This window comes from Vipera ursinii, assembly GCF_947247035.1.
Source record: "Vipera ursinii genome assembly, chromosome: 2".
Lineage (NCBI taxonomy): Eukaryota > Metazoa > Chordata > Lepidosauria > Squamata > Viperidae > Vipera > Vipera ursinii.
This window is the reverse complement of record NC_139513.1, coordinates 256,439,306-256,466,819: the sequence shown is the minus strand read 5'-3', so window position 1 is coordinate 256,466,819 and position 27,514 is coordinate 256,439,306. Positions and strand designations below refer to the sequence as shown.

Genomic DNA, 27,514 nt, shown 5'->3' with positions numbered 1-27,514 from the left:
GTTAGAAATTTGGCTGTGGTTAAAACAAAATTTAGCGCTCGTTAAAGCATTAAGAGAAATGCTGATGGAATCAAAGCAAATTGTCTGATAAAGCTATGAAGTTATCCTCAACACACATAAATGACTTAATGCTACCATTAGATTTTCATGCAGACTCTTTTTCTGCAACTAGCAAGTAGCTATATAACCCTTCAGTGTGGTAACTGAATTAAGAACACAGTGAATTCCAATAGCAGCAGGACTCACTATCTTGAATATATTACATTAAGAGATTTTTCATTTTATACTGATGGTTTTTCTTCCTTCAGATGCACAAAAAACTGTGAGAATGTGAACTTCTCCACAGCATGTTTTACTGATATTCTCTAAATATACTTTGGGGTAGCTCGGTGCGGTAAACCAGTATTCTTTAAATTTACTATATATAATGTCCACTTTCAAAAACTTCCTTCTTTAGGTTCTGTCAAACACATGTCACGAAGGAACTTTCCATACTTCAAGAGTGAAAAAAAGGAAAAAAGATAATTGGGTCCTATTTCCTCTCTGCATGTTGGTTTTAATGGGTGCTGTCAAAATATGTCCCTCACCGAATATGCCTTTTTGGAAGAAACCAGAACTGAAAGGGTTAGGGTGTGTTACTGCAGTGGTTATCAGCAGACAGCCATCTAACCTTTGGTACTTACAGGAATTTTATGGCTCTTGATCATATTATCAAACTCTTCATTAATTTTTTTATATTTTTCTTCAGTGCGTGGGGTGAGGGCATAAGAGGAGTCTGGATCAGGGCTTTCACAGCCTTTGTTTTCTTTCTTGTTCAATGCCTGCCAGGTTCAGAGAAATATCAGAAAGTAAAAAAAATGAAAGGAAATTCAGAGTACTTACACATAATCTTTGCCTGCTGATCATTAGATCAATATCTTCATTTATTTTCCTGTACTTGTCCTCAGACTCAGGGCTGTGACCTACTGAATCATCTGCATCGGGATCTGGACTGTCACAGCCATTAAGTCCTTTCTTTCTCAATGTCTGAAATACATAATTTTGAAAGTTGAAGCCTTGACAGAGGCTGCAAGAGCGATTTAGGGCCTTTACCACAGTACAGACTGGCTGAAAGCTGTCACATTGTACGTTAGGGAGAGACAGTGAATTGAGATGTTTAGGTCAGTAAATGGCAGCTTTTGTTACCAAAGAGAGCTCTTCTGAAACGAGAATTAATAGATGAAGAGAGCATGACTTCTAATAAAATATCTGTATTACCATCACAGCTTTCCTCTGGAATGGAAACATCAATAGCTTAAATATTTCAGACTTTACCTTTTAAACACACACCGGGTAATGAATTCAATCAAAAAAGAACTGCTAGTAGTTCACAGTGAATGGAATGACAGTACAGTATCAAGCCTGCAATTCTTATATTAATCTACAGATCAATCTGTCCTGATACTGCTCTGCAACAGCACTAAAATAAGCAGTTAAACTGATAATGGCCATGTAGTTGTCAAGATACTGTGACTCTTACATGTAATATCACAACCTGAAAAATCATGTTTTTAAAAACATTTTTATCAGTTTTTATAAAGTAATACTTATCTATAGTAGCAAGATCTTCAACATTAATGAAATGCTTTGATCAAGATTTTTCCCTTGACACACAAACTTACAAAAACCAGAAGAGAAAATGAAATAACTACTTATAAATCACTTTGGAGCAAAGAATCAGGTTAAAATTGCAATTTTTCCTTGCTATCATCTTACTAGAGGTTTTATCAGGATTTTGATTTTTGTACATCAAGTTCTGAATTTTGGATTTGACATTTGGAAATTAATACATTTTTAGCATCTTGTAGTTTTTTTTTTTAAAGTCAACTTTTTTAATTTTATAGAGAAAATTCAGATTTCTATGGTGCCAACAGTCTACACAAATAAGTCAGAGATTTGAAATATAAAGAAGAACAAATGCTTTTTTTTGCAGTGCATCTCAAATGTCTTTCTCTGTCATTGAAGGCCAGCCAGGTCTTATGCTCCTTGCTCCCATTAGGAAGATTTATGTCTTGAGTAACACAAGGAGACAGGAATTTGTGCAGTATATTCCCAATCCAACCCTATTGTGAGTGTAACATTTGCCACTCTTATTTGGCAGTGCAGAAAGTTCAATAAAAATGCTTGGTGGCATTTCTGAATGTCAGCTCTTACTCATTCTCATTTTAAAAATTAGGGAATTTGTGATGTAATGATTAAAACATAATATATGCATATAACTTTTCATTTTTAAAATCCATAGTTGAAAATCTAGTGATAGGTTGAGAAAATTGAATAACTTTAAGGATGCTGAGATTTATTAAGTGGGAACAAGATGCTGAGAACATGGAAAAAGAACAGGTGATGCTAAGGGTAATTCCCAAAGGACCCCCAAATAAAACCTATGAAATGGCAATGGCAAAAAATGACTGTATTATAGAAACAATTGATGGGCATGACAATAACATTTATATGAGTTTGACACCTGCAGGACAAAAGGCGCTCATCCACTTAATGGGGAAGACTATTTAACTTTTAAAAGTAGATCTTGATATAATAACAGGGCCAGAAAAAACTGCAAGGAAGTTTGGTCACTGATGTTGCTAAAGGCACTTGTACTCCTTAGAACACCAGATGTAAAAGGAGTTTTTAATTTCACAAGGACACATGCAACTGGAATATGGAATGTGAGAAGCATATACCAAGTAAAACATGAAATTGTCTAAGTATGGACTACAAAACCATGATAGTTTGTAGGGTGGAGTGTGCCAGAATGGGAAAAGATGTATTTCAGACAATCCAGTTTATATACCACTTAATTAAGTAAAATCCAAATGGCAACAATGGTAGATATACAATTCTTCTACAAATTTACTCAGACTTCAGTGTCCTGAGGCTAGCAAGGGTTAAGTTTAGTCATCTAGGCATTCACCAAGAGCCCAGGGACAGAGGAGAGGAAGGAGTGAATGAGTACACTTCAACTGATCTGAAAAACATGCAAGTTGGATTCTTGTTCCATGAGAGCTCAGCACTTCACAATCTGACATAAGGCTACATCACTAGGCATCTGCAATCTTACGTATTCTAGATATTCACACCTGTCAGCAACTCTGCACCTGTTGTCTACTCTGGCAAAGACCAAGTGACAGCAGCCAATCACAGCAGCTCCTGCTACAACATGGCCATACATGGCTTTTCTCAATCGTGTTTCTGTGTACTAAGGCTGCTAATCTCTGTGGATTTCAGCAGTCTGCTTTTTGTCCTTGTAATGGTGTCACAGTTTTCAGTTCTTCACTGAGTTAAGTGTTTAAGAATGACACATGCTGTTTCTTATACAAATTTCCTTCCCACAATAGCGCACATATGCAAATGGATGTTAACCTTGTTTACACACGTCCAGATTACCTCCTCAGTGTCATTTTTGAAAAATGAATTTGTTCTCATTTGAAGAAGAAAATCCTTTTGCTTTATAACAACTCCTCAATTGAACTTTCTGTAGGTGGGCACTGTGGGCAAATTCTGATAGTAATATGATCATTCTAAAAATTAAAGTAAAACAAAGATCTATTGAACCAATATTTTAAAAGTGTATCCAAATATTTTCTCCAGGATAAGTAAGGCTTCTCCATTCAGATGTCAGTTTACACACACCTCATTATTTGAGTGAAGTTAAATTCAAACGTGTTCAGTTTTTGCCACCTTTTATATATATATGAAAGTAGGCTATGGAATGAATCTATCATGTAGCACAAGTGCCTATGCTAAAAGTCTTTTTTTCTTTATCCACTCTGTCGGATCCAGCCTTTTGTATTTTCTTTATGAGAATATCATCAAGCAAAAAATTAATTTCTTCTAGGTTTTATTATTTGATCAGATTATTCCCTGATATTAGTAAAACGATTTCACCAAAGCAGTTATTTAATACTTTCTCCACCACCTATTTCATGCTCATCTGAAGGTCTTTTGTTTTAAAAAAACCCCAAATAAAATATATCAGATATTATTAGCGTTTACTTATTCAATATTAGTAACATTCAGATAAAAGCACAATCTAACACGAATTTGTATCCGGTGATATGAAAGTTGCATCTTCAATGACTAACACATGATTTCTCACAGATACTTGCTCAAGACCTTAGATAGAAACAAATACCTTCATTTCTCACTTCTTAAGTTATACAAGCCCCTAAGTGATTTAACATCTCCATCTCAATCTTTGAGGGAGGAGAAAAGATCATATAGGATAAAATATCAGGAGAGGAAACTGGAGGACATCTGGAGAGCTGACAAAGCTGAATTTAAGATATAGGAGACATACACCGCATGACTGCTTGATATGAATCTCCTGCATCAACTTTCCAATTTTTTCAACTATGCCACCACCTTTCTATATTAATATTGTTTCCTTCAAAGCTCAACTAAATTCATGCTCTCCATTTAGCAGCCTGTGGAAATCCTCACTGGAATAAGACTGATGCTCTATTTGTCAGGGTAGCTGTTACAAATAAGCTACTCTGGTTCCCAAAACTAAGGATTAACCCTAGTCAAAGCAGCAATTAATAATTTTCATTTGCCATCTAATTTGGCTTACGTTTTAAGACGCATAAATACAATGTAATCTAAGCAATAAATGAAAAAAAACACTGAAAACAGAAGTTGAACCTTTTTTAAAAAAAAATTAAAAATATGCTTGCCATACCACAAAAGGAAAATGTACACATTGGGACTAGCTGCTGTGGGAAAGAGAAGACTGCCAGGGACAAATGAAGCTCAAAACCCGAAGGCCTTTTAGTCCAGCATTTGTTTCCATTGTGTACAAATGGGAAATAAACCATTATGTCAATTCCAGTGGTGTTACTGTAATCAGAATATTTATTTCAGTTATGCATGGTTTACAAGCTGAAAACAGCTGACTTTTTTTCCAAAGACAATGTAACGTTTTTGTACACATATATCTACATGATGACAGATCCACATATAATACCCTGACTTTAAAGAATTTTCTAAGAAGCTATTCCATGTGCTACATACAGGGAAAATTAGATTGCCCAGTGAAGGCCAGACTATTAAGGTGTCCTTTCCATTCATATATAAAGTCCTTGGAAAGGACAGACTTTGCTGAATTCTTCCTTTGTCCCATGTTCAATCTCTCAGAACTTGATTGCTCCAGACACTGTCTTAAGTGAGACAGGCTACAGTGAAGGCAGATTCAATACTCCTACCTCAACCTTGTGTTTTAAATGAGAAGGTAGCAGATATGTGAAATTTAAAAAAAAGTGCATTTGTCCTGTCTTACCTACTTTGGCTCTGACTACAGAGCCAATGTCGCTCCAAGCTAAATATGCCAGAATGATACACATGCTTGCAAACACATATAGATACTCCCTCTACATTTTATGTATTTAGAAAAGAAACGACAGAAGTGCACAAACCCTTGAAAAATGTTAGCTTTACAGATAGAAACCTTAGTCTTTAGTATTAATTTTGCTTAGTACTTTTATGTCATTCAGATATAAAAATATTAATTAAAGCGCTCTAAAATTAAAAAGAAAAAAACTGACAAATTATACTATATGGCCGAATCTAATATATCCTGCCATGTTTTGGAGCTTTTTTGTTCTCTTAAAGTAGTCATCCCTAGGGTGGAAACATCAAAACGATCCTTTACCAGTAACTATTTTTAGGGCAGGAAATGATGTCTGATGCAGCCAGCAGAAACTGAATGATAGAATATAATTACTAGAGGCCAACTTCCCCTCCTGGACTTTAGAACCAGCACAGGCATTCTTGTATAATAGGCCTAGGAACTGTAAGTAACCAATCTTTTGGTTTTGCATTTCATCTAAAAGGCTACACTTTCAGAGGTGGCACAAAAAGCAGAGGCTTTGCAATGATGACTCAACTAAAAACACACCACCAACATGCTAGCAATCCCATATTTGGCAATACTTACCAAAGACACTTAATAAGCCCTCCCCCAACAACTGAGAACTAGATAATACGATTACTTTTTTTTCTTTAAGTACTTGCAGATTATATTTCAGCATTACTTTCAAATGATACTGTAGCTGACCTTTCTCAATGCCTGGAAGTTATAGTGGCATGGATGGGGAACAACAAGGGCTCAACTGAAACTTGGCAAGATGGAGTGGCTGTGGTGCAAAGATCCTCAGGAACCAGTTGTTTATCAGCTTTAGTTCTGGTTGGGGTTGCACTACCCCAAACAAACAATAAGTTGGAATTTCTTCTGGATTTACAACTCCTGCTCAAAGAGCAGGTGGCAGTAATGGCTAGAAGGGCCTTTGTACATCTTCATGTTGTGTGCCAGTTGTGCTCTGTCCTGGATTGTGAGTCCTGTGCTCAGTCACTCATGCCTTAGTTATCTCTTGGTTGGATTACTACAACAAGCTCTACATGGGACTATTCTTCAAGAGTATTGAGAAGTTACAGCTGGTGCAGAATTCAGCAGCATGCACAGTTCTGGGGGCCCCTAGGGTGACACATATAACACCACTCTTGTGCATTGGTTACCAGTTTGCTTCCAGGTCCAACTGAAGGTGTTGGTTAACTTTAAAGCCTTGTGGGGCATGGGTCCAGGGTATCTGAGGAACCATCTCACCCCAATGGGACTAGCCTGCCCAATTTGTGTCAATAGAAGAGGGATGCTACGGTTTCTGTCTGCTAAGGAATTCCAAAGGGTGGGATCAAAGAGAAGAGCCTTTTCCTCTGTAGCTTTATCCTTGTGGAACATTTTGCCACTAGAGGTAAAAACTGCTCTCATCTTTTTGACCTTCTGCAAGGAACTGCATGGCAGGCAACGACAGCGAATGGCCCAAGCAGTGCAGTTCGCGGCAGTCTGGGGACCTGTAGGGGGTGGCGAGGGTGTGCGGATCCGAGGGGAAAAGGGGGGTAGTCTGGGCTGGGGGGTGGCTTACCGGCTGCAATGGTGGTGGGATGGGGACGGGGAGGATACGTACCTGGGGGGCGGGTGCCAAAAGGAAGGGGCCAAGGGGGGTGGTGGTTAAGTAGGGTGAGGGGTGATTAGGCAATTAAAGGCGTGGTGGTGGGTGTTGGCCTTGCCGGCTATTTAGCAGCGTTGATTGTGCTGTGAAATCAACGCTGACTTCATCCATCTTCGAGTGACTGTTTATGAAGCAAATAAACGTGGCTCAGGAGAACCAGCTCTCGTTCCGGACTCGTTCTTTCTTGTGATTCGACGGACGGGGGCTGAGAGGAGGTCCCTCCCCCAGCTCTCCAGCTTGCCTGCTTCTGGTTTAAACTTTCTCCCAAAATATAAATGGCATACAAGTAATAGATTAAACTTTCTACAAAATTATAAATTTTGTAGATTATGAAACATAACATGTTTTGGATGTGTATTCTTTGAAAATGATTCATAAGTGTTGATTCAGAGTTTGCACTTACAGTTTCTTTCCTGCTATTGGTTAAAGTAGACAAGCCAGAAAAAAAAATACGAGACTGCTTTAAGGACTCAACTCAATGTGATGCTGAAAACAAACTGTGGAAGTCTCAAGAAAGACAAGCTGTAGAGAAGTATTATGCCTGCAAAAGGTTGAAAGATTTGTTCTGGGATGCACCAGAGTTGCTAATACTTGCAAGTGTGAAATCTATATTAAGAAGTCCCATCACAATTAGTTATTTACTATGTCATAATCAATGTATATATTCTGAGAGTAAACTTATCTAAACATTCCAAATAAGTGCTGGTAATTTTGCTACAATGATATACCTAATGAGGGGCTATATGCTTATATAAAAAAAAAATCTATTCACAATGTATATTGACTTCCCTGTAAGTCCAAGGAAGGAGAAAAACTCAGAATCCAAATGACCCAAATGTAACCTTAAGATTTCTGAATTATTTTCAAAATCACCAAAACAAAAAGAGGAACTGGAACAGCAGTTGCCGTGTCTTAACACATTCTTTTACTATACTGCCAGAGTTCAGACTAAACTCAAACCCAGAGCCACATGTTTTGAGATGGGCAGTATATAGACATGAGAAATAAATAAACTCTATGGTTACATGCAAGTCTTGAAAACTTTGACTATAGTCCTCAAAGATATAAATTGTTATACGAAAAAGAGAATATTATTAAATTCATGACTTGAAACTATTTATATTAACTGTATTAATTTTAATTAAGGACACACACACACACATATCACCGTACATTTTAGTTGTCATATACTAACTTTTTAAAAAGTGGCTCTTTGTCAAAACAAGTGGATATCACTGTTATATTGTTACACATACACACACAAACAGCTTTTCCCAAAGTCCTACCATTGTGTAGAGGTTTATGGTAGTTTTATTTATCAGAGTGGTATATTCAGTCCACTTTCCTTTAGAGTCTAAGACAAGAGGGAGATGGATGTTACATTATTACATGTGTCCATGTTTTGGGTTTACATGATTTCCAACCCTCCTCTTTTTACCCAGAGTATCCTGTGTGGTATTTTTATTTACAGTGACCACTTGCCTACTGGTGGTTAATGTAATTGTAGTGGTTAGAAGAAAGCCTTTCTTACTCTAATTGTAGCAAAGTTGTGCAACTCTTTAATAGATCAACACCATTCCTCCTGTTGCAGCAATTAGATTTTTTTTAGCTCTTTCTCTATGTGTACATATATGTCCATATACAGCTAAATTTTTGTCTCTAAGCTGATTTGGATCTGTGAAGCTGGATTCTTTTGCAGGTAGAAAAAAGCATCTAAAGAGTTAAAGCCAAGATTGAATAACAACAATGGGGGAAAAGAAAAAGCAGTCACTGCTATAGGCACAAAAGAAAAGGGAGCAGTTTTCTGGCCAAAGTTACATAGGATTGGGTGTATCCCAATTTATATGGTGCTACTCATACAGATCAAGGCTTCAGGGTACAATGCTATCAGATTTAACACATTCCATCACAAGGAAAAAAATTCAGCAATAACTTCTTATAACAATGTCCTGTCACATTTTAAGAATGATGAAGACTCTAATTCTAATTCCAATAGGATATCTACCAACATTCTAATTTGTATAAATATATGTTTTCTGAGAAAATATATGGTTAAAAAAAGTAAGTGAAAATGATTTGGAAGACTTTGTTGTCAGATACACATTTCTGTTGTGAAACATAAATATGAACTTAAAATCTGTTATATATTATATTTTGGTTATGACAAAGATAAGAGTCTGGATTCTGAATTGTTCCCTGTGTCTTTTAAAATAGAAGTGGCAATTTCCACCAACTTCTACTCCATTTTCACCCTCCTTTCTGCATTTTATAGGTCTATACAAAGCCAATGAAAGAGGTACTTTGGAAAAATCGCAGGCCATTTATTTATGAATGAAATTTACATAGCTGTACATCTCACCAAAAACAGCTCTGGGTGGCACACAACACAGACAAAACCACATATAAAAATATAGACATCACTTTAAAAAGTAAAAACAGAAATAAGAACTCTAGGCAAAGAAAGAGAGGATAACAATAGCCACCTCAGCAACAGAGCCATGTATGTGTCTCAAAGACAAGTACTTTCTTAATGCTCTAGCACAGGCATGTCAAACTGCCAGCCGGTGGGCTGGAGGCATCACTCCAAAACCGTGTATACCCCATTGCCGGAAATGGGGAAAAAGTTGTGATTTGTCGTGCGACGTCACATGCTGTTGCGAGTTTTACATGCCTGCTCTAGCAGATTGTGAAGTATCTCTCTAAAAGCCTTTAAATCATGGGTGTCTTTAAGACTTGTGGACTTCAGCTCCCAGAATTCCATGGTAGGTTGGCTAGAAGTTGCAGTCCACACGTCTTAAAGTTGTCAAGATTGAACACCTCTATCTTCAAACAATCCTAATGTTTCATTTCCAAATTGTCCCCAATCTATGAAAGATTTTTAGAAGCAGAGGCAAAAAGGGAAAAGAATAATTCCATCCCATGCATGAACACAGTAATTATGTTCACCAAAGACAAACTAGCCAATGTCTTGAGCAAATTATATATGTTATAACACTGCTGGTTATCTAAACCTATAGGAATAGGTTTTCCATACCTCCTGCTGCCTCTCACAGCTTTGATAAGCAACTGGTAAGAGATATTAACAGGATTTTGGCCAATTACACTATTGTGGGATAGTTGTGAAACAGTCAAGAATCAGGTTAATTGTCTTGTATTTGCAGTTATAAAAAAGAAGAGCAGCAAGAGAAAAATGGACTGAATTAACTGAGAATAAAGGAAAATGAAGTGATTCCAAGCTGCTTAAAGGAGATGGAAAACAATCCATTTGAAATAAGTATGATATAAAGCTGTTTACTTATGATGCAACGTGTTCAAATTAACATGGAGTAATTAACTTCACAATGTGCTGTAATTGCATGTAAGGTGTTAAAACTAGAAGCCTTTAATAGTCCTATTTATATTGGATTTGATATACTAAATTGAGTTCATAAAGGTATTCATGGTTCAGCACACCATGTTTAATAGGTAGCTTCTGCCAATGATGTCATGTACTCATAGATACATTCCTTGATGTTACCAGTGTCCTAGCATCATCTTTAGTTTTACAGTGGCTCTTACTCTCAAATCTCAGAGGAACAGTAATAATAGACAGATGCAACTCAGAGTTGTCTTTAGAAATGTGCCAGCATCACTAAACAAAGATCAGCTGAGGCAGTCTTTCTGTTGTTTTGTTGCTCTAAGACAATGAGTCTCTAAAACATACATAATTGTTTATTCCCTCACTTTCCATTGTTCCTTTATTGACTTAGACAGTAACAGTAATACTTGAAATCTAATATAATCATGATTCAATATAATTGTGTAAAAAATTGGTGCAGTACATATGTCATCCAGTTTATTCTGCTGAATCAGTGGTTAACCAATTGGTTAGCCAATACAAGTGAGGGACACACCCAAACAGACTCAACATCTAATAATTTTTAAGCCTAAATTTGGACTTTTCTTTTAAGGATGTATAGGAAGGTTCAAACTGCAGACTCACTCTGCTTCTTAAGTTGTATCATGTACTTAAAATCTGTATACAATTTGTAACAGCTATTTCAGGAATTTACCTATGGACAAATAAAGTAAACAAATTGCACAGAGAGCTCACTATAGTGGCTTCCCATCATAACGAAATATGCTTGCAAACCCCTATAGCACATAATTTGAACAAATAGCTATGTAGGTTAGGCACTTATTAAGCACAGAAATTTAAAACTCCATTACTACCAATGGCAGGAAAAGGCTAGATAACTGCCTCTACTGGATACTACTATGTAGAACAGTTAAGAAGATTCTTGGTGGTTCAAATCTGATAGAAGTCTTTTTATTATTTATTTATTATTTATTAATTAGATTTCTATACTGCCCTATTCCCGAAGGACTCAGGGCGGTTTACAGGGCAAAGTTAAAAACAGTTAAAACAGTACAAAGGTTAAGATAAAGTTAAAATTAAAATAGGATTAAATAACAATAGCCCAAATTTAAAATTTAAATTTAAAATTTAAAAATTTAAAACCCCTCAGTCCAGGCCAGATAAATCAAACAACCAGGTTTTTAGGTCCCGGCGAAACAAACGAAGGTCAGGGGCAGTCCGGAGTTCCACAGGCAGGTCGTTCCACAAGGCAGGTGCGCCCACAGAGAATGCCCTCCCCCTGGGGATCACCCGCCGGCACTCACTGACCGGCGGCACCCTAAGGAGGCCCTCCCTGTGGGAGCGCACAGGACGATGGGAGATTGATGCTGGCAGCAGGTGCTCCCTAAGATAACCCAGACCCATGCCATTTAGGGCTTTATAGGTCATCACCAGCACCCTGAATCTCACCCGGAGGGCAACTGAAAGCCAATGCAGCTCGTGGAGAGGTGTTACATGGGAGTGTTGGGAAACTCCCATCACAACTCACGCGGCTGCATTGTGCACCAGCTGAAGCCTCCGAGTGGTTGTCAAGGGCAGCCCCATGTAGAGAGCAGTGCAGTAGTCTAACCGGGAGGTCACGAGCGCATGAGTGACTGTGTGTAGGGCATCTTGGTCCAGATAGTGCCACAACTGGCGCACCAGGCGAACCTGGGCAAAAGCACCCCTGGTCACAGCTCCTATATGATCTTCCAAAGTGAGCCGTGAATCCAGGAGGACACCTAAGTTGCGAGCCCTATCAACGGGGGGTAACACCTCACCCCCCATAGTTAAAGATGGACAAAACTGGTTCATCTGAGATGCCGGTATGCACAGCCACTCAGTCTTGGTGGGATTGAGTCGAAGCCTGTTTCTCCCCATCCAAACCCGGACCACCTCTAGGCAACGGGACATCACATCGAGGGCATCGCTGGGTTGGTTCGTGGTGGAAAGAAAAAGTTGGGTATCATCAGCATACTGATGATACCCCACCCCAAAACCACGAATGAGCTTGCCCAGCGGCTTCATATAGATGTTGAACAGGAGGGGGGAGAGGACCGACCCCTGAGGAACTCCACAAACAAGTTTACTTTGTTTCAAAGTAAACACTCCCAGTTTCTTTAAAGTTTTTTCATAGGATTTGGTTGTATAGGTCTTTGGCCACCTTTATTTACTATTTATTTATATCCGTCCTTCCTTTTCATTTTTTCCAGTTTATCTGACTTTTTAAAATGTGGTGACCCTTATTGGATATAATACTAAAGGTGGAGTCTGACATCGCAGAATAGAGTGGAAAAAAATCTCACTGTGATTAAAGACACTTTAGTTAAATTTAATTTAGCTTGTTTGTAACCACAACACTTTGCTGACTAATTGTCAGTTTGTAACAAACTAGTACTTCCATTTTCTCCTACGCATATCACATATCTGAGGCACTATAATCCATTAGACTTGCACATCTGTTTCCTGACCTAAACAGTATAATTGACTTTCCAATTGTCATAAGGAACCAACTTGTCCAAAATGATTCTGCCCATTCTTTGTGATCACTGAGAGAAGGTCTGCCATATTGTGGAACAGGCTGACTCTAGAGATATACAAAGTTTCTCACTCCTGACCCTAGTGAAAGAGGATGGCCATCTTACTGTTCTTAATTTGTATGTTTCCTATATTTTGACACTGCTCAGCAGTCTCTGTACCAGTCAGGTTGTTCAGTTGAGGTGCAACAAAATATATAATATCAGAGAAACAAAAATTCATCTTCTTGTGTGTTCTCCCTGCCTGCCATTTGAACTCAAATTCCACTGATAACTTTCTAAATCACTTACCCATTTGCTTCTAATCTCAGGGCAGCTAACAAGCAATGCCCGCATTTTCATCTTCTTTGAAACAGTGTTTGGGAATAAGGGGAAATATTTCAGTTTCAGATTATGTGTACTTGGATAGGAAAATAAGCTTTGACAGGTTCATTTCCTTTTTTTGGCACTTCAGTAGAAAGATTTTGAGGTTATATTTTATTTATTTATTTATTTATTTATATTACATTTATATCCCGCCCTTCTCCGAAGACTCAGGGCGGCTTACAAGCTTAGCAGTAGCCTTCATTCTCTGTATATGCCTGCTTTGTTAGGGCTTTCACACACACCCCAAGCGGCATTATTACAAAGTCAGCTTATTGCCCCCAACAATCTGGGTCCTCATTTGACCTACCTCGGAAGGATGGAAGGCTGAGTCAACCTTGAGCCTGGTGGGATGCGAACCTGCACTAATTGCAGGCAGCTGGTGTTACTTAAGGAGGCATCAGCCCACTGCTCTACCAAGGCTCTTAGTGCAGTGGTGTCTCAATGGTAAGAGCAACAGCACTGGGCACAATGATTGTAATTTGCTTACATTTCTCAAGAGAAAGGGAAAATCAAACTATGTGCTATATAACATAGTTATATCACAGGCATAATTTAAATGTAGCGGTAAAGAGATAAACAATGAAATCAAGATGTTTAATTCTTCTCCTTATCTTGTCATCATTATTTTTCTAATAGAAAATATACATTATAGGAGACAAAAATGCTGTATTTCCAAATGAAATTGATAAACTAGGTGAATGGCAGTGTTAACTTATAAAATGGCAGAAGTAATTATTGTTCTTTGCATATTTAACAACTTCATCTTTTTCACATTAAAATTTTCAATTCAGCAGAAATGTCTGAAGAGATTTTGAATCTACATGTAAAACCAGGAATGGCCCCACACTATCTTGGACTTAGCTTGTGTAATTCTGCTTAAAAAAACTAAATTATATTATAGTAAGTTTTCATATTCATATCTCCATTCCATATTCCAACTTAAACTGCTATTGAAATTCTTTTTCAGCTTTGAGCAAGCTCTGGGCAGGCACATTCTCAGCTAGTTTTATTTTGGATTATTGGTTCAGGAAGTTGCAACTTCAGTCAACAACTGTCAAATCTTGTTATCTGCAGGGGGCCTGGCAGTTCAAGACTCTCGCTAATGAAGAAAATTAGGTGAAACTGTTTATACTTAACAACATTTGCAGCTATAAATGGAAACATCTGGAAATAAGGACATAGGGAAATTCTTTTTAAATCTGTCATAAATATCAGAAATCACTTTTTTATATACAACTGAGGAAGAGTTTCATTTAGCTTCAAGCTTGCACACTGTACTATGTTTAAGATTAATTTAGTTTTTGTTACAATCTTCCATAACTGGAATTAGAATATGAAATATTTTCCCTATTTTTAGAGAGATAATCAACTTTATTGTTTGTTAAGTTTCAAAGTTTAAGATACAGAGTCAATTTATTTTAACATATGATAAAAAGTTTCCAAGATCCAAGTATAAAATATACTCTATTAGTTTTAGGAGTGTTTAAGACAGTAACAATAAATATCATTTTCATCTTACGATCTTTAGCAACTTCCTAAATGATCCCTTTTCATCATTGTTCCTGTACTTGATGCTGAAAAAGAAAAGTTGATGCTAGAAAAATACAAAAACTTTCTAAATTGCACAATTACTTTTGATGTTAGGGTAAGCCAACATCGTTACCTTTATAGCTCTAAAGATCTCTTGCCTTTTCCTACTTCCCAGTACAAACACATAGTATGCATTGTTCATACATTTTTCTCATTCACTTATCCTCAGCCTTTCTCTGTATTTTATAGTCAACTAGCTAGTTCAATGGAACTAGCCATGGAAAATTTCAGTCCAGTGGCCATTTGGGATTCATTAGCTCTCCGTGCCCATGGAAGTTCTGGTGAGCTCCTTCCAGAAACCATGCTATCTCTTTTTATTTATTCCACACAGCAGAAAATAGGAAGGAAGAATCATTTTTCCTTCTCCTGAAAGAAGGAAGGCCAAATGTAGGGCAATAAGGAACACAGGGTTAATTCCATCTTTGGTCTGATTCATTTCCTTCTTTATTTCTTCTCACACCCTTTGTTCTCATACTTAGTTAACTGCCTTCCTTAGCCTTCTGGACACTCTATGCTTTATTCTTCTGACAGCCTTGGCTCATTTCCCATGGAGCTCTTCTTAATCACCTTCCTTTATGATAATACTACTTAGCTTCTACTGTATGACAGTTTTAAATTTTGAAGCGACTAAGTGCAAGTAATACATGGATGGCCAAAAAATATATATGTACCCCATAGAAAGTTTATCACAGATGGGAAAATGGACAGAGCAATTTTAAGATGTGCAAATGCTAGTAAAAAGCTGGTAGAAAGTATGTGGTCTATGGCACAGGACAGGTGTTTATTAAAATAAGCAAAAATGATGTGTATAAGAATGTGTTTCTGCCTGCTTTTCCATACAGGAAGAGTTAGATAGGTTAGGAGAAGTGTCAAAGTAATTTGAGTGCAAAGTAAGTTATATTTAAAATACATGCAGTAAAACAAGATGACATTAAAGAATAAAAAGGTGCTGAATGAATGTGAATTTAAGACAAAACTGAGTGACTAACATGATGAACTGATTTGCTTATGAAACAAAGAATGAGAATCAAATTCCAATACAAATCTGTGAAGGAAAAATAAATCAGTTGATATTGTGGTAATTATATGGAAATGATGAGATCCTGAAAAAGAAAGAGATGAGAAGTTTAAAGAACAAAGTGCAGTCCATAGGCATAATAGAAGCGAGAATGATTTACAAGGTAGAAACTTATGAAGAAGCACAGAAAACAGTTTTGGTATGGATTTACTTTAACTATACTTCCTTATTGTATGCTTTTAATTTCTATAGCTTACCATTTCTTACTCTTTTTCTACATAACACTGCAAAGTTTGAAAGGGCAAGCCATAATAAAACTCCAGCAAGTTGCCATTTCAAATATTTATTGAATATTTAAGCTATTAAATGATTTGTAAGTAAGTATAACAAACAACTGTTTTTGTAAACACAATTCACTATTGGTGATATGATTATTAAGTAGTTAGGTTAACCAACAAAACTTGAGATTTTACATACCTATATATTTGGCAATTTTCACTAACTTTATTTTGAGTATTAGGAAAACCATATCATTTACATTTACAGATTTCTGAAATGCAGTGAAAACCAATCAATAATATTTAGTACATGGGTGTACATAAATAACATTTGTTTACTATAACAAAGGGAAAAGTCAGCAGCTTTTGAAATTTAACTCGGGTTTTGTCAGAAATATGTAAATAAGGAGAAGAATTCAAAGAAAGTTAAGAGCAAGTTATCTATACTACATGTAGCAATGTGAAAGAGGGTGAATAAAAGAGTCCCTTAATAATAAACATGAAAAATGAATTTGCTCGTAAAAAGTTTGTCTCCCTGATACAGCAATAAATAGATTACTACTAGGCTGGAAGGAGTTGCACAGGGTCAGTCATTCTATTTTTCCATGCAATATGTAAAGATACAATATGGGAATTCAGTCTTGGCAATTAGTAATACACCACACAGACACCATCACACCCTGTTTACTGCATAAAGAGGTCATTTGTGGTCTGCCTCCGTTACAAAAAGCATTTGCTGGAGAGTGGGGCATGTTGAAACGTGCAGTAAGACAAAATTCCTTATAAGACGGAAGGAGCCTAGAAGAGTTAATGTTGATAGATACAAGGCTTCTAATTCTTCGGGAGTGATTTAAGTCCTCTCTCATCAATTATTGTCCTTTGTCTTCGGAGCCTTATCACCAGTAGCATTACAGGAACTGAGTATAACAATAAACAGGACAAAATAACCTTTTGAACTTTACAGACGTTTCTGTATAACCAGCTGTGTATGATTATTTTTATTTTTTTAAAAAGTCCTCAAAACTCTTCTGCCTAAACAAAAAGTAGTAATAAGATACATAGAGTTCATCCATAAACAGGAATATAAATTTGCTTGTCAATCCATTTTTAACATCGTCATTTATTGATTGATGTTCCTCATATACTTTGTGCTTCAATAAAGTCAAGTCTCCTTAAAGAGCTTAGTTCTGATAACTACATGGCCATGGCCGTGAAGTTTTCTTGGAAGCAATATAGAAGGGGTTTGCTATTGATCTGGCGTTAACAAAACCAAAATAAATCAAAACTGTATTTCCAAAACAATACCTTTCATGAACAGAATATTCTCTGAAGTCCTGCACCTTTTAAAGAAGATGCAATCACTCTGAGAAATTTTAGAAGCTCTGCTATCAACCTGCTTAGTGTTCCATTAAAATTGAAAGAATGCATTTAACTCCAGATTACTCACTTTCACAATGTTGAATAATAAATGCAGAAAAAAATTCAAACACATTGTAAGAGTTAACTGGGATATTATAATACACCGGACCACCATTAAAAAAAAAAAAGAAATATCATTTCTCAGTTTGGGTGACTCTTGAAAACAACCCCTAAAAATAATTGCAGTAGTGAAATACTTAAATTAAATTTATGAAGAATTAAGTTGTATCCTTATTGGACAATGCTATAATATCCATTTAAAGAAAGAAAGAAAGAAAGAAATAACTTCAAATGCTGTGGAAAGTGAAGGAACCCGTGGCTGGAGAGAGCTGGGAAAGCCAGCTATTTTTGCTGCTGTGAAACAAAAACTTGTCTTTGGTAAAATGTTTACAACTACGAGGAAAAAAAAATATCCTCGAGCTAAAATATTTATTGGCACCTAGGAGTCTGAAGAGAGCAAATGAGGCCTTTTTTTTTTTGCAGGACACTTTATCATCGGCTACATTCTCAAAGGGATCTCTGAATGAATAGAGCTGGATTACTCAGCCTTCAAGTCCACGCCCATTCCTCTCCATTTTCCTTGGCAAGACTGAGAGCCAAGCTATTTTTAGTGAGGTGACTTTCTATTTTAGGCAACCAGCAGTTAGAGACATTTGTTAGGGGAAAAATGAAATAAAAATGAACACAAAAAAGGAAGGGGGGGGAGGATGAAGCTTCCTTTCTCATAATGTAAAGCAAGCTCTTCAACCTGTAACTCCAGGCAGTTCAGCTGCTTCCAATCTTGTAAAAATAAAATAAAATCCAAAAGTTCAAGAATTTAAAAATAAACCAGGCCTCTGGCAAATAGACCAAAATACAACAAGCTGTTACTATGTGAAACAGTGACTAAAAAAACAAATGACTGGATTAAGGAGGAGGAAGGGGTAAAACAAAGCCAAAACAAAACATTAGAACTGTTAGGTTATAAGAACATTACACAGACATGCAAGGTTTTTTTTTTCTTAGCTTTTAAGCCAACTCTTTTATATCTTAAAGAAAGTGGCACAATATTGATTCAGATCCTTTTTTTCCTATTAAAAGAATTATTTGTGAATTAGTTTTAAAGAATTTGCTCTCCCTTTCCCTGTTTATAATATTGGTCTCCTATGATTCTTACCATGAAAACATTAGGCTGTGGTTAACATGAATGGAAAGTCTATGGAAATTAAAGGGCCTTGTCAGTTTCAGGGCATTTTGAAGTTGATTAGAGATTGAATATAAACAGGGAGCCACGGCCACTAAAGATTTTATGCCACATCAACAGAAATCTAATTTCAAAATAATGGTACCAATAGAACAGAACAGAACAGAACAGAATAATAAAATTGGAAGGGACCTCAGTAGTTCAACCCCGTGCTAACATTTCAGACAAATGGTTGTCCAATCATTTGCAGGAGTCTTCTAGTCCAACTCCCTGCTACCATTTCAGAGAAATGGTTGTCAAATCTCTTTTTGAAAGCATCCAGTGATCGAGCACCCACAACTTCTGAAGGCAAGCTATTCCATTGGTAGACTATTTGATTGGTTGAATTGTGAGATTCCACTTAAAATACTACGTTTAATTCTGAGCTCTGAAAAGTGGAGCTCATCTCTGTGACAGAGGCACAATGCCTTGGTACCTCTTCAGATAAGTAGAGGATGAGAGATCATCCATGTATGCTCTGGAGGGTTGCTCTTCGTGAGGAGACCACAGGACAACAGTTTTTCACTGGTTTAAATGCTAGGAGATGGTGGAATTAGCAATCTTGCTTCCAATCCCAGTGGAGCCTTTTAAAGGACACTATGTTCATTAACTTCACTTTTTCATCCCTTTTGGAAATTTGCTTATTGAGTACTTCTAGCTATTAGAGACCTTTGGAATGACAATTCTGAAAATGCTGGGTGAGTCTGCCTTTTAATCCTGAATGAAAGAAAACTTTAATTATAATCTTAAGGATGTAAATAACATGAAATAAACAGCTAAAAGCTAAATACTCTTTTTGTCCAGGAAAGTTATAAATGGACTAAGGATCCAGATAGAATTGGAAACTTTTACAGTAAGATTTTGGAATTAATTACACAATATAAAAACTTGTTATGGGAAATAGTTCCTCTTTTGATTTTTACAAGACACAATATAGATAAGTAATTTCATGATTTCAAAAATTGGACATTAGTGGGGTCTAATGGTTTTAGAATGAGGAAAGATATACCCCACTCATGATTGGTTACAACAATAAAAATATTGAAGAATACATTTAAAGAATGGAATCAGAAAATAATACCCACAATATCAGCAAGTGTCACCAATGATATCTACTTCTATTAATATTGAGTGGGTTGCGATATCACTTTTCAAGTGTTTGAAGAAGGAGTTGCAGAGATCCATTTTCTATCATTCCAGGGTACATACCGGTAATTGGGAATATTAGGAAAAACTTTCTAACAGTTACCAACTCAGATTTGTCAGTTCAGCAGAGCCTTGGACCTGATAGCCTAAATAACCGATCTAAATTTTGAGTTTCTGTGAATAAATGCAACTTTCTTACAAACTCTAACCATAGCATAATAACTGTCAACTGGACTTATTTAAACTTTTCCTTAAATCAATTGGGAGCAAACTGCAGGAATAACCTAGCATACTTTCTCATTATTAGGGCTGTAAAATAGTTCAGAAGGGGGAATTTGAGAAATAACCACGTTCTGCTATAATTTCCCTACATACAGATTATATTTCTGCTAGATATGCCACTGAAGCAAAATGGCAACACTGACTCTTTTCAACAAAACACAGCATCTCAGCATTTTAAGCAACATATCTGCACAATCTTACTACTTACAAATCACAGTTATTTAACAAATGAATTCCATGAAAATTAGGAATTAGACCCTTATTTGTAGGTTAGCCTTGCTGTATTAAAACCAAGTGGAACAAATGCCTAATTCTAAATATGTTTCCTTGGAAGAAAACCCCACTAGTTGCAACGGAATTAACTTTTTATGTGAGGAAATGCTAGTTGCCAAACCCAATACTGGAAATACTGAGTGTGGGGGGAAAATCAACACCAAGAGGGAAAAGTTCCTAAGTCTATCCTTCATGGCCTAAGTTTGCCTTGAAAAATATCTCCCCCAAAATCCAGTTTCTCTTTATATTTGTACGCGTCCAGATTTAAAGCCTCTTTCATGAGGGGTTTAACACAGACAGCATCTATAGGGAAAAATTGATACAAGGAGGTGACTTAAATATCCCCTCTACTTCCTGAATTATTATTGTTTTCATGTATTCATCTCATCACAGAATTTCATCTTGAAATTTACTATTATGGAATTGGTAGGCTTGAACTATTCTTTAAGAATAGCCATTCATTAAAAATACACATTAGGAATACATAAAAAATCAAGTTAAAATGCTTATGTGTAGGAATTAAAATGCTCAATGCAAAAATGGATAAAGGGGAGTGCTGGTTTATTTTATTTTTCAATAAACTGTTGTTCTACTATCTAAAATAATCCAAGCCATATTTACATGATATCTATTTTGAGCTACTAGAACAACAACAACAACAACAATAATTTGATGATGCATCTGATCCTTTTAAAAGAAACAGTAGGCTATCCTGTCTCTACAGCTCACCTATTAACATTAAAAGCATGTTAAAATTGCTCAATCTGGAAGATATACTTGATTGCTGGAATGGCTCCAATGACTTGCATTTTAAAAATTATTATTTATAGTTTTCTACTTGCTATTCCAAGTTAATAAATCCTCCTTGCAACACATTCCACACAACTCTCACCATGCCTTAAAGAAGGAGGTAGGACATGGCAACCCAAACTTATCTGCTGTGCCAGTTTTAAAGTAGCTAGGAAAAACTTCAGGACAGAGCTATATTTCTTAATACCACGCAAATACATTAGCATTTTTCTTCCCAGTTAGAAAGAAAGGGGTATGATCTTAGAAAGTCCTCAAAGGTGAAGAGGATTTCAGAGAAATTCTCATTGATGGAGGAGGCTAAGGTAGATATGTGAATGCTCTGCCTTTTACTCCACTGATTTTCCAATACACTAGAGTTATTTTGGTTTCATGTACTTCAATCATATTCCAAGAAAAACCAATATGATGGAGCTCTTCACCTCAACGTTTTCAAGAGCAGTATACTGTTATAGCTAAGAAAGAATCCTGCTTTTGAGAAATTTTGGGGGGGATGTTTTTTTTCCACAGCTAAACTCTTACAAGATCATTATGCCAGTTGTAATATCAGCTGTCCTAATTGTAGAATTCCCATGACATGTTATTGTGGGAATTGGGGTGCTCAGTTGGCCTTTAAGATTTGTTTCATTCATTGCAAATTGAAAATGACTCTTCCTAACAATATCTCTCCTAAATCAGTTTCTGACATGATAGCATAGGAGGTTGCTTACTTCATTACATGTGAAATTGACTGTCATATTGATGGAGACATTCAAGCTCTGAATAGGCCATATGTCTATTGTTTAAATGTGAATAAGGAAAGATGGAAACAGGATATATGAAGTCCTTGCCCTCCAACCCTGCATTTTTATCATATTTAAGACTACTCAAAATAAATGAATAAAGGTTCATAGCTTGAAATAGTGAGAGGTGCTTATTTATATAGATAAGAGTCAATTGATATAAAAAGCTTTCAGAATCTAATTAACCTCCCAGTTGATCATTAGTGCTGTGACCTTTAAAAATAATTGACAGATTTTCCCCCCCTTTCAATGCATTCAGACTTTCTCACCAGGTAACTAATCTTAGGTATGCTATAGAATCTACTACAAGAGAGATTTGATGCAATAATGTTTAATAAGAAAAATCAGCAAAATGAGACTCATTTCTTTCAAACTTAAGGTATCACTTATGCTGCAGTGATGTGCATGAACATAGACTCTCTGTACAATCCAAATAAGGTTTGTGCCTAATGGTTTCCAGGTTGCCATTATTACTTAGTTTTAAGACTCTATATGATCCCATATAGATTTTCCCAACAACTAGTCATTAGCACAATAAAGCACTGTTAGAGATTTGTAATAACACCTGGATAAAGAAAAAAAAGCCTCCTACCATCATGACTAATACTATTTTGTCATATACACAGGATCCCAAACATTGGTTTAGAACAGGGCTAAATCATACTATAAAATTAACATATTGTCTAATAATATATGTCCCCCCACAATAACTATATAATATATATGAATAATTTTTAATAATATAATGAGCAAGACAGAAAGAAGCAGTGAGACATCTGACAATACTGACTTCTCCATCTGCTGCTGCTGCTGCTCCTACTATCTGCTGCAAATGTTCTGATGTGATATTGACTCTGCATGACCATGATCACTCAGCTGGTACCAAATTTTGCAGAAATTAGGAAGATTTACCGTCAAGTAAATATGTTTAGAAATGAATGTTTCATCATTTATGAAAACATAAGCATGAGATAGAAATAATATGGAGTTACCCTCACATTACATATCCATTTTAATTTATCTTAGTTGCTTGCAAATTCTTAACTTCCTTTTGTGACCCTGTCACAAAAATTTATTTAAATGCAGTTCCTATGTGTTTGTCAAGGAATACAGTGTAACTATTCTGTAGAATGTATCAAAATAAATATTTAGTTTATGAGATGCCATCCAGGACTACAACTGATAACAATGACAGGATTCTCCATTGTCTCAAGGCTTTGCAGCATTTTAGATTTATTCTCTGAAAGATGTATGAACATAGCATCTGTCTGCAACCTGTTAAAATAGTATGTGAAACTAGGAAAAGGAATGGTGATTTAAGATGTTCTGGACACATGCAATGTTTATGCTGATTTTAAAATATTGTACAATCCTGTTTAATACACTAACAAACTTTTTTAAAGTATATGAATGGGAAAAAATGGCAGTGCTGGACAAACTAGTTTTCTTTCAGTGAAATTTCTTATTACTCATCTTCTTATTGAAGAATCATGATTAATTTTCTTAGTACCTCTACATTCCTTGACTGGAGTTTGAAAACAAATGCTATATCCTCAAATAACCTCTGATTTTAATTTTATATCCTGAGCTGAAAATAGAGTTTAAACACGCTTTTCTAGTTTAGATGTAAGATTGAAGTAATACTATCTGGTATATAGGAAGGAACAAATAACAGAGCATATAGTGCCATAGTTTATTACATGAAGATTATTGGTTTGACCTAATATTAGTTCACTAATCCATAGAGCAAAATAGATCAGTAATTTTATTACCTTGCCACATTGTTGGGAGGTATTTAATTGTTGGGAGGTATTTAACATTTACATGGTGGGTTAGTGAAGGCCACCTAATAATCTTATGACTAAATTTGTTTGATTGGGAACATTTTCCTAATACTCCATACTTCTAGCCACTCGATTATAGCAAATCTCAATTCAGCAATTCTGTTACAAAAGAACAATGTTTAAAGTACTGTTTTCATTTTTTTCTTTATGTTCTGCAATGCAATTCCATTAAGATCATTTAGATACCTGGCACTAATTTTAGTGGAAGCCAGCCTGCAATCATGGAGAATATAATAATTTTTATTGTGTTCTTTTATTAGATTTTCAAAGAATCTGAATTTAACCTGATTTGGTCTCTCCCAAGGAAAGATATAAGACTGAACAAAGATAAAAACTGATTTTTTCCTCTTGATTTGAGCCAAACTCTGGTCATTGAATTAACATGCAATCTCTTATCTCCTTTTTGAGAATATAAACAAAAATTGCTGTACAGAAGGTCTAGATCCTAATCCTAGGGTTTAAGTAATGTAGATCTTCCACCCCCCCACAAAAATAATATTTTTTTTATTAGAAAACAACAAAGATGTGAATGCAAACAACTGAATCTAATTACTATACTAACAGTTAACCTTCTCAAATTGATTGGTTTAATGATTCTTAGTCAAATTCAGTGTACTTCCTTTAGGGTTGTTCTGCTGCTAAATTGCACATTAGAAAGAAATGTGCCAATAAAAACATTTTTTTTGTAAATTCTGGCAAAATGTTAAGTTCCTTATGTCTATGGAGATTTTCAATCATTAAGTCATGGTTGTCCCAAAGCTTTTTGGATGAGAAGTGAAATATTTTCAAAAAACAAAACAAAACAAGAAAGTCCAGTTTAGAGTGAAGTTCCTTAGTTATTTTACTGAAAGATTATGGTAAGAGTCTTTTCTTTTGTCCATGGATTAAAATTGTATTTTGAAAAGAAACAAAAAAAGAGTATTTTGTAGAATTCCTCTCTTTCTCTGACTTCGTGATCAGAAAATGAATTGGGGCTAATGATATTTTTATTTTTAAAGGTAGGAGAATTTTTTTTCTTAGAGACAGGCATAGGTTGTTTGGAGTCCCTTTATAGATGGGTGTTAAGTAAATGCTAAGTAAATAAATAAATAAATCTTTGACCTGTAGACCCTATACCTGAAACATCTAGAGACTAAATTCTGAATTTTCCTGCATCTTTTTTTATTCCTTGCCTTTTGTGGAGTACTGATTAACAGTTCAGGACAATTCAAAAGCTGGGTCATTCTTCTGTGTCATTAAAATAATAATAAAACTAAATTGTCTTAATAAAAAGCATGGATAATAACATACTTATTTGTTAGGAACAATTGCTCTTGGAAGTAAGCAATTAAAAATACATTTATTGTTGTTTATTCGTAATTCCTACATGCAGTTCCCATAAATGTGGTTTGCTGTGTATTTGCACAAAGGCAATCCACCAGGCCATTCTATTAAATACTAAATTAACAAATTAAAACCTTAGAGATGACATTCATATCATCAACATGTATGCATTTGGACACTTGAATCCCATAGAAATTAAACTTATAGATATAAAATATTTATCTGTAAGAATGCAGAAGGTCAGTTAAATAATCACAAGATGAAAGTGATCCATTTTCTGCTGTCTTGAAAAAGAACTAAAAATAAAAAACCCACCCTGCACAAGAAAAATACCACATTCCTGATGTGAAGAATAGTCCCTTTATTTGATGATACAAGTTGCCTTAAAAGGCTCATTCTTAAGTATAATTGATGGAACAATTCTAAACTGCAATTGCAGTATCCTGACAAGCCTGAACTTGCAAGGCAGCAATGAAGGAATAATGTTCACTGTACTTCCTGTTGGTTCATTTCCTTAGAATAATCTCGTCCACAATGGGAGAGAGCAGTCTTAAGCCAGGCCACACATACAGCATCGTTTTTCCCCAGACTGTAGATATGGTAGAGAAACATCTCATCTTCCTTTTTGCCTATTATTCCAACCTTATTTGGACAAGGTCAACCTTAAAGCTGGGTAAAGAAGCAGAAGGGGAAATTTAGCACCTGACTACTATCAAAAATCTGGGTTTCATTTTTGGTCTTGGAGGGTTAAATCTGTAATGGTAAAGGTTTTAATACATTATCCTAGCAGCCACAGAATTGCATAGGATTGGCAGTGCAGAGTTTTGTCTTTAAATACATCTTTTACTGAAGTATTTAAATATTGAAAAGATGACAATTCTTTGTTCTACACCAAGACATGTACTCAGATATTTTTTGTGTACAAAGCTGCCTGCCTCTTCAGCTTTTGTTTTCTTGCTTCATTGTACTGGCAACAGTGATGCTAATTATCAAGTAAAACAATATAATTATACTGAAGATTTTTTTGGCTAATGTAAAGATTTTCCCCCCCCCTAAACACCCCCACATACTGCAGAACTATTTCCTCTGACCCTGAAACACTGCTGAATCCGGAATGACCTCTGCACTCTATATTTCGTTCTGAATATAGAAAATCACATCCTTTCAAGTTAGTAAGCTATTTTAGCAGCTACCAAGCCATATGGTAAAGAACAATACAGCAAGCCTTTTGTATCACTTTTGTGTGATTACTGTTTAACTGTTTAACTATTCTAAAAGGATTGTCAATGTGTTCTTATAACTACTGCGTTTTTGCTTATAGAGAGTCCAAAACGTTTGCTGACATAAATTAATAAACAGCCACAGCTACAGATACACAGAATTGTGTATTATACATTTGTCACCAAGCAGATGACATACATCTTTTCTCAGGAAGTACTTCTGTTTGTCCTTGACCGTTTACCAATATCTTTATTTCTCACATTTAACCATTTCTTTCTCTTAGAAATATTTTTTAAAAATCCATCAGCTTCAGACAAAAACAAAATAGATCTGTACTATAAAGGACATAAGAAGAAAGTAGTTGGAGTTATCACCAAGGCTACATTATTCAATAGTTGTAGGTGAACATCCTATGGCTGCAAATAGAGCCTGCCTACAGGATTAACATTCACACAGCCTGCTGCTAATGACAAGAGTCTGATGTGATGAGGAATCAAGAAGAGAAAATGAAAAATGAAAGAATCTCTGTACCAAAGATTTTTGAAATAGAGAAGATTATTAGTATTCAAAGAAATCTAGGGACACTAATCTAGATCAAAGAGTGTAGAGATTTTTAGGATCAAAATTACATCTGATAATCTTAATTTTTTAAAAAGGTTTTTTGAAATGGTGGATGTTGTTTATTAAAGTAAGGCACTTGCAGAAAGTATTCCATGAAATATCCTGTTACAATGAACATATTAATCATTCTGCAATTACCTTCCATGTATAGTGGCATGTTTTGTTCCTGTACCTGCACTTCTATTTTGAAATTATTTAGCATAACTAACTTCAACATTTCTAATCAACTGTTTCACACAATAGTAACATTTCATTCTATTGCCATAAACACCTCTTCTGAGAGAGATTTCTTCTACTAGTTATAAAATGGCAACAAGGGATGGAGATGGCAAATTCCTGCAGTCAGATAATTCATAATAGAAAATGTCA

The 27,514-nt window shown here is 35.7% G+C and overlaps 1 protein-coding gene across 10 annotated transcripts in view; it reads right to left on the bottom strand.

Moving 5' to 3' along the window:
* Window positions 1–27,514, bottom strand: part of MEF2C (myocyte enhancer factor 2C) — a 190,772-nt gene that overhangs the window by 57,832 nt on the left and 105,426 nt on the right. For 7 of the 10 annotated variants that reach the window (XM_083355897.1, XM_083355905.1, XM_083355903.1 and 4 more), the window contains one exon: window positions 883–1,026. In XM_083355897.1, the coding sequence (XP_083212023.1) occupies window positions 883–1,026 (144 nt within the window). Of the gene's footprint in view, window positions 1–683; window positions 822–882; window positions 1,027–27,514 lie in introns of all 10 variants that reach the window. The other 3 variants (XM_083355904.1, XM_083355906.1, XM_083355898.1) reach the window with 2 other exon arrangements.